This window comes from Macaca nemestrina, chromosome 2 (assembly GCF_043159975.1).
Source record: "Macaca nemestrina isolate mMacNem1 chromosome 2, mMacNem.hap1, whole genome shotgun sequence".
NCBI classification, from domain to species: Eukaryota; Metazoa; Chordata; class Mammalia; order Primates; family Cercopithecidae; genus Macaca; species Macaca nemestrina.
In genome coordinates, this window is record NC_092126.1 from 96,181,731 (window position 1) to 96,197,020 (window position 15,290).

Consider the following 15,290-nt stretch of genomic DNA (forward strand, 5'->3'; position numbering starts at 1 on the left):
CTTTTCTGTCACATAATGAGGCTGCAAATAACTTTTATGCTCTGCTTCTGTCATAAAACTGAATGCCTTTAACAGCACCCAAATCACCTCTTGAATGTTTTGCTGCTTAGAAATTTTTTCCGCCAGATACCCTAAATCATCTCACAAGTTCAAAGTTCCACAAGTTTCTAGGGTAGGGGCAAAATGCTGCCAGTCTCTTTGCTAAAACGTAACAAGAGGCACCTTTGCTCCAGTTCCCAAGAAGTTCCTCGTCTCCATCTGAGACCACCTCAGCCTGGATCTTAATGTCCATATTGCTATCAGCATTTTGGGCAAAACCATTCAACAAGTCTCTAGGAAGTTCCAAACTTTCCCACATTTTCCTGTCTTCTTCTGAGCCCTTCAAACTGTTTCAATCTCTGCCTGTTACCCGATTCCAAAGTTGTTCCACATTTTCAGGTATCTTCACAAAATCCCACTCTACTGGTAGCAGTTTACTGTATTAGTCCATTTTCACACTGCGGATAAAGACATACCTGAGACTGGGAAGGAAAAGAGGTTTAATTGGGTTTACAGTTCCACATGGCTGGGGAGGCCTCAGAATCATGGCGAGAGGCGAAAGGCACTTCTTACATGGTGGTGGCAAGAGAAAATGAGGAAGAAGCAAAAGCGGAAACCCCTGATAAACCCATCAGATCTCATGAGACTTATTCACTATCACGAGAATAGCATGGGAAAGACTGGCCCCCATGATTCAATTACCTACCCCTGGGTCCCTCCCATAACACATGGGAATTCTGGGAGATACAATTTAAGTTGAGATTTGGGTAGAGACACAGTCAAACCATATCAAGACTTCTACATATGAATTTTGGAGGGACACAATTTAACTCATAATAGTGGGCTGTTTTGTTAAATATCTGTGTGCATTTGAGAAGAATGTGTGTATTCTTTCATTGTTGGATTCAGGGACCTATAAATGTTAATTAGGTTAAACTAATTGATAGTATGGTTCGAGAACAAATGGTATCAACTTAGGATGGTTTAACTTATGATTTTTCAACTTTACGATGTTGTGAAGTCTGTATGCATTCAGTAGAAACTATACTTTGAATTTTTCTCTTTTCCCAAGTTACTACTATGAGATCAGATACTCTCTCACGATTCTGGGCAGTGGCAGCAAGCCTCAGCTTCCAGTCAGCCACTCAATCCCAGGGGTAAACAACTGATACAGCCATTCTGTTTTTCATTTTTAGCAAAGTACTCAATATATTACATGATGCACTCAACACTTTATTATAAAACAAGTTTTGTATTAGATGATTTGCCCAGCTGTAGGCTAACGTAAGTGTTCCGAGCACATTTAAGGTAGGTTATACTATGCTATGATGTTTGGTAGGTAAGGTCAATTTAATGCATTTTCGACTTAGAATATTTTCAGCCTCCCAAATAGCTGGGACCACGGGTGTGTGACACCATGTGTGGCTAATTTTTTGTAGAGACAAGATCTCACTATGTTGCCCAAGTTGCCCTCAAAATCCTGACCTCAAGTGATCCTTCCACTTTGGTCTCCCAAAGTGCGATTACAGGTGTGACTCACCACACCCGGCCGTGTTGTCATACATTTTAATTCTTTATAAATTAGAAACTTCATAACATATTGTTCTTATTTAAAATTTAAAAAATTATCTTTAAATATACATAATATATATAAATATGTATATAATCTATAAATATATAATAGAGTAATATATAACATAAATATATAACACATTATATATTTATGTTATATATTACTCTATTATATATTTATATTATATATTTATATAATATTTATTTATATATCATATATTTATATATAAATATATAAACATATATAAATATATAAACATATATTTATATATTATATTATATATATTTATTATATATTTATATATATTTATTATATATTTATATATAATATGTATTTATATAATATAATAAATATATAATATCTATTATATATTATATATTTATTACATTATAATAGATATTATATATTTATTATATAATATATATTTATAATATATAATATATAAATATATAATATATAAATATATAATATATATATTTATAAATATATGATATATAAGTCATATGTACATGTTAATATAAATATATAACATATAGTTCTATATAAATATATATTTATATGTTATATATATTTATATATTTTTATATAATATAAATATAAATATATAATACATATAAATATATATATGGGAGAAAAGCTTTTATACTTACGTGATTACCCTTTCTTGCAGTCTTTATTACTTTGTTTAGATCCTTGGGATTTTTGTTGCTATGGTGACCTTAAGTATACCAGGCACTTCAAATCTTACCTTGTGTTTAGGATACGGACTTGTTCGCCCAGGGGTTTTCCCTAATGTCTGCTCCATCTTCAATTTTGGGTCTTCTCCGCTGTCTGTCAGTTTCTCTCTCCATACACTTGTAGCTCTCCCAGGAGTATTCCATCGTTAATCGTTAGTCAGTGCTTGTTAGCGGGGCGGTGGGGACAGAGAGGTGAGGTGCTTGGTTGTGATTCTCAGTTCTGATTCCTGCAGGTACTGTGTCCCTGGGTCTTGAAGGGTATGACCAAGTGTCTCTGTCCCTCCCCACAACAGCAGTTTTGGGCTCAGCACATATTCCTGCCCCTTCCCCAGAATCAGAGGGATTTTGTTGTTGTTGTTGTTTTAGTTTTTAAGTTTTTGTTACTTTTTCTCCAGCTGTGTTGGATGTACCAGCCCCCTGGAGTGGCAGTGTTTGTTACCCTTCCTCTAGGCTTTTAAGGCCTTTGTAGGAGAGATGGGGCAATAGCATCTGAAAGCGGTTTTGTGTCTCTCTTGTAGCAACTGATATTCTCCGCCCCCAGATCTATGCCCGGAAGGATGCTTTCTCAGGACTTTTGTTGGTCTTTTTTTTTTGTTAGTGCTCAGTGAGATACTTTGAGAAAAGTCTGCAAGTGAATGCAAATTTTCCTTATTATCTGTGGCTCTTGGGGTTTCTACTTTCTCTTGCAAACCTACACCAGACCATTAAAGATTTTAGCTTAATTCTTCCTTCCAGTAGTATGGCTGTACCTGCCACAGGTAAGCAAGTGCTTGAGTCTCATCTCTCTGTGAATGGGAATCTCTCATCTCTCTGAGAATGGGAATTGATTCTCATCTCTCCAAGAATGGGAATTCTCACACTTGCAAGGTGCTTTCTAGCTTTCTACATCTCAAGCAGAAGATACGATTTTTAACAATGCATAAAGTTCCATTGTGCGTCAGTACAATACTAGCCAGCTTTTTATTATTTGATATTATATTTGTGATCTATTATTGCTTAGCAAACTATCCCTAAACTCAGCAGCTTAAAACATTTATTATCTCATAGTCCTCTGGTAATGAATTCAAGAGTGTCTTAGCTGGGGTGTTCTGACTCTGGGTCTCTCATGAGGCTTCAGTGAAGATATCAGCTGGAGTCGAAATCATGTGAAGACTTGACTAGCGCTGGAGAATCCACTTTCAAGCTGGCTCATTCACATGGCTGTTGGCAGGAGGCTTCAGTTCCTGCCACGTGGGTCTCTCCATAGTATTGCTTGAGCGTCCTCTCAACATGGCAACTGGCTTATTCCCCAGTGAGTAATCCAGGAGAGAGAACAAGGAGGAAGTCAAAACACCTTTTATAACCCAGTCTTAAAAGTCTGTTGGCATCATTTCCACTATATTCTTCCTATTTGTTAGAATCACACTTATAGGGCAGGTAATTTGACTCTCCTTTTTGAAGGGAGGAGTATCAATTTGAGGATAAATTTTGATACTACCACAGACATTTAAGTTGCACCCCCAAACTTGTTTTTCTATGGAAAAGTAATGTTAAAATGAACACCTGTACATACATATTTTTGTTCATTTGTATACCATTAAAATATGTTTCTAGAAGTGAAATCATTAGATCAAACTATAAACATATTTTAAAATTTTGATAGTATTGAAAATTTTCTTCTAAAAAGCTAACACTAATTTATACTCTCACCAACAGTGTATAATAGTTCTGGTTTTTCTTTTTTAAAAAAATTTATTTATTATGTTTTTTGAGACGGAGTTTCACTCCTGTAGCCCAGGCTGGAGTGCAGTGGCGTGATCTCTGCTCACTGCAACCTCCGCCTCCCAGATTCAAGTGATTCTCCTGCCTCAGCCTCTCAAGTGGCTGGGATTATAGGCATTCACCACCACGCCCCGCTAATTTTTGTATTTTTAGTAGAGACAGGGTTTCACTATTTTGGCCAGGCTGGTCTCGAACTCCTGACCTCAGAGGATCCACCCATCTCAGCCTCCCAAAGTGCTGGGATTACAGGTGTGAGCCACTGCGCCCAGCTTGGTTTTTCTTTTTAATTAAAATTTTTATTTACTTATTTATTTTTTTTGTAGAGACTAGATCTTGCTATGTTGCCTAGGCTGGTCTCAAACTCCCAGCCTCAAGCAATCCTCCCAGCTTGGTCTCTCAAAGTGCTGGAATGACAGGCATGAGCCACCATGCCCAACCTCAGTTCTAGTTTTTCTATATTCTCTTCAATGCTGTGTATTATCAATTTTAAATATTGTACAATCAGATAGTGAAAAAGATACCTCATTGTTTTCATATGTTTATTGGATTTCGAATTTCTTTTCCTGTATATAGTCATGTCTTGCCCATTTAAAAATTGTTATTGATTCGTAACAGTTATTTATATTTCAAGGAAATTAGTCTATTGTCATATGTTTTGAAAATGTATCTTTTGAATTTTTACATGTTTTTTCTTCCTATATGTAAGATTTTGCTTCTGACATACCTTACTTATTAAGATTTTCCTTTGTAGCTTCTGGTTTTAGTTTTTGCTTGGAAAGATTTTTCTCAAGATTAATTTTTAAATGTTTTGACGTTCATAATTTCTTTAAGTCACATCTTTAAATAACATGAATTATCTTAAGGGTTGCGGTAAAACCTATTCTTATCATTTTCAATACTGCTAGCCAGTGGTCCTCAAACCATTTTCACGTGTAATTTATCTTTTTTATTCAGAACTAATTTGAAATGTATTTTTTTGTACTCTAAATTCTGAGATGTATTTGGGTCCATTTAAAGATTCTCTGTTCCTTTTATGTTTGTTTATCCCTATAATATGTGTCTTCTGGAAAATTAAAAAATTGTATAAATCTGTAATTTTTGCTACTTTAATAGCCATATATGAAAGTTTCTTTATATGTAAAATCTGCTGTCAGATTAAAGATGCAAGTGATACATATTTTATAGATAATTTGTGAAACTATGTTTTATAAAGCTTTCTGTCTTCACATTATGACATGGAACCAGAACTCAAGAGGTACTTGATACATATAGGCTGAGTAAGCAAATGCTAGTGTGATGCTGATACTGGCCCAGGAGTTGGAAGACCTGGATTCCAGTCGCCGCCTTCCTGCAGGCTGGCTGGGTGACACTGATACATGGTAATAAAGTTTAGGTAGGGCAATGTCCTCCTAGCTAGGTTCCCAACTCCCTTACGGGTTAGCATGGCCATGCAACAAAGCTTTCACCAAAAGAGTAGAAGAGAAGGTGTTATGTACCATGTGCAGGATGGGCTTTAAAACATTGCTTATGCAAACTTCCAAACTCTTTCCCATTCTTCACAGCTGGAAATCAGATATTTCTGAGATGTACTTTTGACTGTGGCCAATGTTGATTAGAGACAAAGACAGCATTCTAGGGCAGTGGAAAATGAAATGCAAGGAACCTGGGACCCAAAATGGCTGTGCAAAGCAGAGCAGCCTGCATACCCAGCCTGGACTGACTTACAAGACAGAAATATTCTTTAAATCACTGTATTATTGGATCTCTTTGTTATAGCACCTTAGCCTTTTCCCTTAGGAATACACATGGGACATTATATTCCACAAACAGAAAGGTTCTGTGGCCAAATAAGTTTAGGAAATGGTGAGTTTAATAAAACGATACAGGCTTCCTTTTTGTAGAAGTTTTCAGATTCTTTAATCTACTAATTGAGATCGACCAAGAGAGGGACAGAATATGTGGTATTTAAAAGTGCATTTGCAGCCATGTGCAGTGGCTCACACCTGTAATCCCAGCACTTTGGGAGGCCGAGGCAGGCGGATCATGAGGTCAGGAGTTCGCGACCATCCTGGCCAACATGATGAAGTCCCATCTACTAAAAATACAAAAATTAGCCAGGTGTGGTGGCGTGCACCTGTAGTCCCAGCTACTTGGAAGACTGGGGCAGAAGAATCGCTTGAACCTGGGAGGCGGAGGTTGCAGTGAGCCAAGATCATACCACTGCACTCCAACCTGGCGACAGAGCAAGACTCTATTCAAAAAAAAAAAAAAAGCATTTGCTCTTAATTTTTTTTTCTGCTTGGCATGTTATGGGGTTAATTCATTGAACTCTTACACTCTTCTGCATATTCTGCAAAATATACTCTGGGAAGGCTGGTTTAGAGGATCTCTAACTTTTCTAATATTTCATAATGCATGGCTGATGTTTAATATGAACTCAGACTCCCACCAGATGTTACAGATCTGGGTCTGCTTTTAGTTCAAATGCTTCAGCCAGGGCACTTTATCCTGAGGCTACAGCATTTCCCAATCGTCAGCAATATTGTGAAATCTGAGTTCCTCTGGTGGACAACAGGCAACATCATATAGCCATGGAGTATCTGAACAACTTCTAAGTGTGAGGGATTTCATCTGGTGGTTTTGGATTCTCTTCCATTTATACTTAAATAAGGTGACATAAATTTCACTCAGAGAAAAGCCACTCTTTTTTCCCCCGTTTTTAAGAAGTCTAAAAATGCACAACTATTTCCTGAATGAGCAGTGCAACCAGGTGTAGAATAGAGAACGTCGTGTCTGCTGGGAACAGACGGTTCCTGGCACAGCTTTATGAAAATTATCCCACGATTCCTGTCCCACCATGGGCTCAGTGGGGAGTCTGATTCTCTGAGCCCCAAAGGGTAGCTTTTTCCCAGACGACACCAGCAAGCAGAGCAGCAGCTCGGGGCTTTGACATGGAGGCTGGAGTGAAAGGTCAAATTGGACCATCCTGGATCACTGGAGGACAATAGCCCAGGAACCTCCAGCAAAGACTGGCATTGGAATGACTCCCCTGGTCACCCACCTGTGGCATGACATTTGCAAACAGGGTCTTCCTATGAGGCTTGTGAGGTTTGGCCCAATTTGCATTCTGCTAGAATTATTAAGTGTGGACATCTTCATAGATCCAGAAAAGGGCTGAGATCCAAAGGACTGAGAATGCTTTGGGGGGTGTTTCCATAGTGAGTGGCTGGCTATTCAACAGACAAATGTTTGAGAGGATACAATGATGTGTTTCCTGAGGCAAGTGGTCAGAACCCAACAGACTCTTCTGTTCAGCTAAGATGTGAAACCATCTGAGTTCTTACATGTTCTCACAGAGAAATGGATTATCATAGGGAAATGGATATATTGTGATAGACACGATAAACAGAGAACTCTGCTGGGAAACACACACACACACATCAAGACGGAATGCATGGACGTGTATTATAAAAAGCGTAAAAATGCACAACTGCAGATTGTGTAGGACTATATTTTCTTTCGACTTGAGACATATGTTTATTGCTATGAATGCTGCGAAGGGCTCTACGTGCTTCAAAAAATCCCAATCTGTTGCATTCGTAAGCCTGGGTTGGATCTAAAGCAGCTTCCCACTTTGGGAAAGGCATCCCCACGACCTTTCCATGGCTGCTGAATGCAGCTGGTGATGTCCGGAGCCCACTCCCCACTGTGCTGGTCTGCAGAACTTCTGCATGCCATTCCTGCAAGCAGGTCTCTGCCCCGCTCTCCTCCACCTGCCTGCTCTCCTCCACCTCCCTGCTTTCCTCTACCTCCCTTGTCAGTTGAAGTCTGTGCTTCACAGCTTTCTGGTCTCAACCTTCCTCCATCCCTACAGTTATTTAAGAAGCAGGAATCAAAAGGTGAAGGAGAGGGCACAACTCACCTCCGATGGACAAGTGTAAAGTGAGAGATGGATAAAACCAAGAAGGAGCTTAAGATATCCAGAAATGTACACTGTGTTTGGAAAAGTAAGGTCAGGAGAAGCATGGGACTCCTGAGGTTGCTCCCTACTATCTTGCAGACTTGCTGCAGGACCAAATGAAGCAGGATCTGTCAAGCACCAGGGTCAGCCCTTAAGCTTAGTGCCTTTCTGAACCTGTGACCCAGCAGTCCCCATCAACTTGTCCCACCTGCCATGCACAGCTCCTCCATGCCCCTGTACCTGAGCTCATGCTGTTCCCTCCACCAGGGTGCCCTTCTCCTTCTCCACTGGGAGAAGACACTTGCCTGTAAGACCCAGTTCCAATGTCACCCCTTCCTGACTGTATCAGGAAGAGTCAGTGATGGTGTTCTGTGCTCCCAGAGAATTTGCCACATCGTGTTGTGATTCTGTTTCCACATCTGTCTCCCCAACTGGACTGAAAGCTTCACTCATCTTCATACCTCCCTGGTATCTACCTGGTGCCAGACCCATCCTCAGGGCACAGGAGTGCTCAAGAAATAGGCGTTGAATAAAACGAGTGTATCCATCCAGCCATGCATCCATCCATCCATCCATCCATCCATCCATCCATCCATCCAGACGTACATACATATGTAAACATTCTGATGGTCAAATGGAACAATGTGGGCTGAAGAATAATGCAGGTAGAAGAACCTAAGATTACAGATTCTTGATTTGGGAGGAACTTTATTTTATTGTGCAAACAGTCTACGCATTTGAAACACATTCTATCAAGAAAAACACTGTGTTCTTAGGAAAGGAGTGGGAGACGGTGGTCCCACAAAACAGCGTAAAGTTCTAAAGAATTTGAGAGGAACACTCTGTGGGATCCTGTTCCATGGGCACCTTTCTAAGAGTCTGTCCCTCAGGCTCTGCCCCTTTTTGGCCACGTCATCGAAGGGCTTCTTTATGAACAAAGTGAGACACATTATTTTTGTTTTCTTGAATTCTAAAGTGATTGTCTTGTGTGTCCTGGGGGAGACTTCTGTGAGGCGTGGCCCACTCTATTCCAGAAACAAACCAGGAGACTCATCCCAATCCCATATCCCGAGAAAATGTGAAATCAAATCACCCCTAACAATTCCAAAACTAACGGAATCCTAACGTAACTCTAACTCTATGTAACTCTAAAGCTGAGTGTGCTGGTAATTAAGCTTCCAGCCCACCCTTCCGTGATGCAGGGCTACCACGGGCTCCTTCCTGTGTGCACCCCACCCCCGCCCCCACCGTCAGCATCCCGTCTCCACTCTGAGAGTGACAGCTGGTTCTAGCAGAGGCAGTTGGTTCCAGCTTGCTATTTTCCCAGCACTCCCATAACCGGCCTGATGATGCCCACTCAGAGACAGCAGCATGGGCTGGCCATGTCCCCTCCCCAGAATTCTGCATCCAGCTCCTGGACCTTGGGCTCTGAGCCCTTGGGCCACATGTACCATTGGTAGTGCCTCCTCCTCAGAGGACTAACCCCCAGCCCTAGGGCTATGTTCACATTTCTGAGTTTTGATATTTTCAACCTCTTCTCTTTATTGTATGAGTCCTTGGGCTGGGAGCTTGTAGTCAAAATCTTCATGATATCTCATTATCACTACTTTTTTTTTTTTTTTTTTTTTTTATCTCTGCTAGCTGGATAACAATTATTTATATTAAATTCTCTCTGTTGAAATAACTGATATAGTGTCTCTTGATTGAAACCTGACTAGTAGATTAAGAATTCTAACTCTAAATAATTCTGAGGGCCGGGTGCGGTGGCTCACGCCTGTAATCCTAGTACTTTGGGAGGCCAGCGCAGGTGGATCACCTGAGGTCAGGAGTTGGAGACCAGCCTGGCCAACATGGCGAAACCCGGTCAGGAGATCGAGACCATCCTGGCTAACATGGTGAAATCCCGTCTCTACTAAAAAACAAAACAAAACCAAACAAAATTAGCCAGACGTAATGGCGGGCGCCTGTAGTCCCCCAGCTATTCCAGAGGCTGAGGCAGGAGAATGGCGTAAACCCGGGAGGCGGAGCTTGCAGTGAGCTGAGATTGCACCACTGCACTCCAGCCTGGGCGACAGAGAGAGACTCTGTCTCAAAAATAAATAAATAAATAAATAAATAAATAAATAAATAAATAAATAAAAAATTAGCCGTGCATGATGGCACACTCCTGTAATCCCAGCTACTTGGGAGGCTGAGGTAGGAGAACTGCTTGAGCGCAGGAGGCGGAGGTTGCAGTGAGCCAAGATTGCGCCACTGTACTCCAGCCTGGGAGACAAGAGCAAAACTCCATCTAAAAAAAAAAAAAAGAAAAAAATCTGAAAATTAAATAAAAATAAAGAACAGAAAAAATTTGAATGTCAAATACAAAACTGAAATAACTGAGAACAAACAACTCTGAAAATAGCTCAAAAACTAAATATCTCAAAAACTCTTTAAAAATTCAGAAAATATAATTTTCAGATATGAAGTAATGCTGAAAATGAAATAACTAAAAACCAAATAACTTGGAAAAAAGAACATAAAAATAAACAACTCAAATATAAAATAACTGAAAATAAATACCTGTGAACATAAACAACTCTAAAACTAGATAACTAGGGGAAAACCCTTAATTAAAACATTTCAATCTGAAAATAAATAACTCTACAGTAGTTCAAAAACTTCCAGTGAGTTTTTAATAGTCAAATTAGTTACTGTAAAAATAAATAACTCAAAAACTCCAATAAGTTAAAGTGAAATAACTATGAAGGTAAATAACTCAGATAATAATTGTAAAGATGATGAAAAATAAATTCCAAGCAAATTAATTTGAACATCTATAACTCCTAAAACAAAATGGCTACATATAAATAACTGAAAATGAACAACTCGAAAACTAAATAACTTTGAAAATAAAGTAACTATAAACCAGTAACTGAAACTATAAAATTAAATAACTAGAAAACTACAAAAAATTAAAATCAACCAATAAAACTAAAAATAAAATACAATTGAAAATAACAAAACTCATTTAAAAACTAATAAATCGATATATAAAATATCTCAGAAAGTAACCTGGAACGAAGTGTCTCTGCAACGAAGCAATCTTGGCACTAACACGAACACCCCATGAATGCTCGCAGGGATTCTGGGAGGGGGACCTGGAGCTCTCAGTCTGCGGCCCCCGCCGGGTTTGAGCAGCTCCGGCTCCGCCAAGGCTCAGGCTAAGCGGTTCTCAACCGATTCCCACCCCGCCCTGGAGAAATGTGGGCGTGTCTGCAGGCATTTTTGATTGTCACAATTTGGGGGTGGGGTGGAGGATGGGGTGGCGCATTCCTGGACCCTAGCGGGTAGAGGCTAGTGATGCTGCTAAACATCCTACCGTGGGAGCACAGAGAAACCCACACAACAAAGAATTGCCCGGCTCGGAATGTCAAAGTGTGCGGTTGAGAAGGCGTGGGCTGTGGGCTCTGCAAGCGCCTTAGAGCAGCTCCGAAGTCCCCCGTGCGGAGCCAGGCGCTCACTCAGGGCACCCCTCGGGCTCCCGGAAGGCGGCCCTGCGTCCCGTTTCTGCCGCCGCCGAGGCCCCGGCTGCTTTCTGCGTAGCTGGGCAGGGCCCGGGCCCCCACACCGCCTCTCCTGGGAATGCGGGCGCTCTGGAGCCGAGGAGCGGGGACGTCCGCAGGGAGGTCAGCTCTCCGGGGCGGAGGTCCTCGGGCGCCGTGCCCGCGCCTGGAAACCAGCCGTCGCCCCCGCAGGAGCCAGCCGGCCCGTGGACGCCCCAGCGCGCTCCTCCTCGGTGCTGCGGGTCGCCCTGCAATTCCGAGAAGAAAGTCAGAGACGCCGTGGCCCAAAAAGACGCTTAGTCTTTCCTCGTTCACACTCACGTTTCCTCCTCATCGCGTTCTTCTTTTTCTCCCTGGGTGCTTTCTCCCCTCTCCAGGAAAGCAGATTTGGAAGAACAGGTTTCGTGACTGTCCTCCGACTGGAAAAGGCCTGCGAGCTGGAAGGGAGGGGACGGGTGCACCCTGAGTTATTGCTGGAGGCTGTGGCCAGGCCGAGCAAGGTGGTGACTCCCGCTGGCAGGCTGCGGCCCACCCCAACCCTCCCACCTGGGCCACGGGGCTCCCAGCAGGAGCCCCAGTTATGACCGGACACCAGCGCACCGCCAAGGAGACAGCCACGTGGGGACGTGCCAGGCTAGGAGGGTCTAGTGACCTCGGCTCCCTGGCTTAACCAGGTCCTTATGGGTGAGAATCCTGAGGAGGGGGGGAGGGATGGAGGCGAGGGACAGGAGGCAGGAGGAGCTGATGAACAGGAAGGAGGAAGAAGATGAAAGAAACAAGAGGGAAGTAATTACACTCAGAGCGCTGCTCTCCTTTTGCATGTCTTCTGCACCTTCACAGTCTTCAAAGGTGTCCATGGAGCTAAACTCCCTGCTGGAGCAGCCTTCGGGAGAGAAAGGGAAGGATGGGGCCTCTGTGGGGTGGGAAGACAGCCCCTCTGCCTATGGCAGGGTGTAGCAGGCAGTGCCTGTTGCAGGTACGGTCCTCCCCATCTCTAACTCCTGATCTCCCAGGGCCTGCACTGCGCTGGGCTGTGAGGGCGTCTGTGATCTCCAGGCTGCGTTTCCAGCTCTGAAATGTCATACTTCACAGAGAAGACCGTCCACATGCTGTTCATGGCCCTACCTCCCTGTTCCTCCAAGAAAACAGTCATTGTTTTTTGTGTTTGCCAGTCTTCTAACCATGCCTCCTTCCCTTCCTCCTCCCCTGTCTCTTTCTCACCCTCCTCTCCTTGCCTCCTTTTCTCTCCCCTAATTAATGTCCATTTCCCATCTCCCTGGCAGCCTCTGCCAAGTGTCACTGCTCCCCATAAGGGAAGATCAGAGGAACAAGCAAGTGCGTCCATCCTGCCTGTCTCCCCAGTGAACTGATAAACTCATCAGTCTTGTCCGTGGTGCACCTGTTACATCCCCGGGAAGTGTTGGACACTGTGGGGAACAGCAGCCACTGCCAAATACTGAGCAACTGCCCTGTGCCTGGTGGTATGTTAGGCGTTTGTCAAAGTTTAAGCCTCACAACCCTGTAAGGGTCTCAGCCCCCTTTACAGTTGGGGAAACAGACAGCAGTGGTCACTTGGCCAAATCCTCTTGGCCTGTGGCAGGGCAGCTGGCTTCTCCAGCACTCCTGCTCTTTACTCCACTCTGAGTGAGATGGAGTCTCTGCCCCACATGGCTCACGGGCGAGGGTAGGGAGCCGAGCATCTGCAGAAAGGTCCCAGCACAGGGCAGCCCCAGACTGAGGCTCAGCTGAGTAATCCCTGTGGCGGAAATTGTGCAGGAGAGTGTCTGCTCAGGCGAGAATTCAGGGAGGTTTGGGCAGGGCTTCAGGGGTGGGCAGGACTGGAGAGGGAGGGCATTCTGGGCAGAGGCATGGCCGGAGGGCGGTAGGCGGCAGTGGAGGGAGCTGCAGTTATCTGGGTGAGCAGGCAATGAACAAGTGGTGTCTCCTGGGCTGCTGTCCCAGGTCCCCTACAAGCCATGTTCTGGGCCCCGGCCCCCAGAGCAGATCAGTGGGGGCTGTGTGAGTAACACGGGGGGGCAGCTGGGCAGCACCTCCCAGGAGGCCCCTCTGAAATCCCCCTGATGGTGGCAGGCTCTGAGGAGGCTGGACACCCTCCTCTCAGGTTGAAGCAAGTCCTGGTTAAGTTCCTAGCCCCTGGAGGTGGGAGAGGCGAGGGGTGGGGGGCAGAGGAGAAACTGCCTCAAGGATGTGCTCCCCACCTTCATCCTCCAGATGGGACTTGGGAGCATCTGAGGAAATCCCAAGACTCCTCTTTAGAGAAGTCCTCCAGCCCTGGGGTCTCCTTACGCCAGGAGCAAGCAGTGAGAATGGAAGAATGATCGTCTTGCTGAAAGCTCTGTGAGGGAGGGATAGAAGGACAAACGGAGCCATGCTCTTGACCATCCCCTGCGTGAATAGCAAGGGCTGTGTCTCCAGGGTCCATGGCCTCTGTGCCCCGGATGATGCCGGGGCTGCCAGGGACCACAGAGCCACCCACTGGGAGGTTGGGGGTTGGCCTGGCTCAGGGGCCTTCGTCAGACATACACACCCACAACCTGGTGTGGGCAGGGCTGGGAGGCGGCACAAGAACTGAAAAACCTGACAGGCTCCAGCCCCTCCGGAGGGTAAGTGGCATCTCCAGGTAAAACGATTAGCTGGTTCCAGCCCCTCCTCAGGGTAAGTGGCACCTGGGGTAAAATGACTGCCTGGAGCTGGCAGCTGCTTTCCCTGCTCTCGCAGGCCCTGCAGGGAAGCGTGGGAAGGGGAGGGGGCACAGGGCTGGGCACAAAGGGGCTATCAGACCCTGGACTGAACTGTTTCAGGGGTCATCTAGCCCATTCCCTGCCTCCAGGCAAGGATTTGCCTGAGCCTGGAAAGAGGAAGGATCCTCCCAGTGCTGTCAAGCCCCAGATTCCACCTCCCTGTGGGGGGACTGTCAGCGCAGGCCCTGACAATGCAGAGAAAGACAGAGGACCCACGTGGGCCTTTGACAGCAGGAACGCCGGGTGCCACATGTGAGGCTGGGGATGCCTGGAGCACCATGGGGGATCTGGTTTAGTCTAGAGCCAGGTTTTCCATACTCAGAGTGCAACCTCAGGGAGACGCAAATTTTACCCCCTAACACAGCATACACGCAGAAATACATTTATACAATTCAAACACAAGCAGACGAAACAATGTTTACCCTTACAGTGTGTGAAGTCCTCATCTGTCCTACCCCATCCTATCATGCTCTGTTCTATCCTAGGAGACAAAGCAGGAGGGGGGGCTGCAGAGGTGGGGGAATCTCATCCAGGCCCTTGGGCGACATCTCTCCTGAGCAAACTGCAGCTGCTCTGGGTGTGCCCTCGCCTTGTCTCCCCCCAGGCCCCGGGTTCCTGGCAGCAGAGACAGTAACCTATTGACCAGGTATCCCCCAGGGCTCCTGGAAGAAACCCAGAATTCTCAGAACCAGAAAACCTTAGACAGCATCCTGCAGGCAAAGCCCCTGGTTCTCTGGGGAGGAAAGTGCAGCTCACGGGGGCGCCCTGCCGGGAATGGTAATTGACCACCCGGTGGGGACTGACACAAGGCCCTGTGGGAGCTGAATCAGGGCCAGGACCTGGGTGTCCTGACTCCTAGAGACCATGTTCCCTTCCTCACCCAGGCCTTCCAGCCCCAGCCCTGGGCTTTTA

At 44.7% G+C, this 15,290-nt stretch overlaps 1 protein-coding gene across 7 annotated transcripts in view; it reads right to left on the minus strand.

The window, feature by feature from the left end:
- Positions 1–2,300: 2,300 nt before the first annotated feature.
- LOC105480110 (MCF.2 cell line derived transforming sequence-like 2) overlaps positions 2,301–15,290 on the minus strand; it is a 261,761-nt gene continuing 248,771 nt past the window's right edge. For 5 of the 7 annotated variants that reach the window (XM_011738576.3, XM_011738574.3, XM_011738578.3 and 2 more), the window contains 3 exons: positions 12,411–12,499; positions 11,938–12,053; positions 10,368–11,864 (listed from right to left, as the gene is read on the minus strand). In XM_011738576.3, coding sequence (XP_011736878.2) covers positions 11,741–11,864; positions 11,938–12,053; positions 12,411–12,499 — 329 coding nt within the window. In that variant the 3' untranslated portion in view covers positions 10,368–11,740. The other 2 variants (XR_011619936.1, XR_011619935.1) reach the window with 2 other exon arrangements.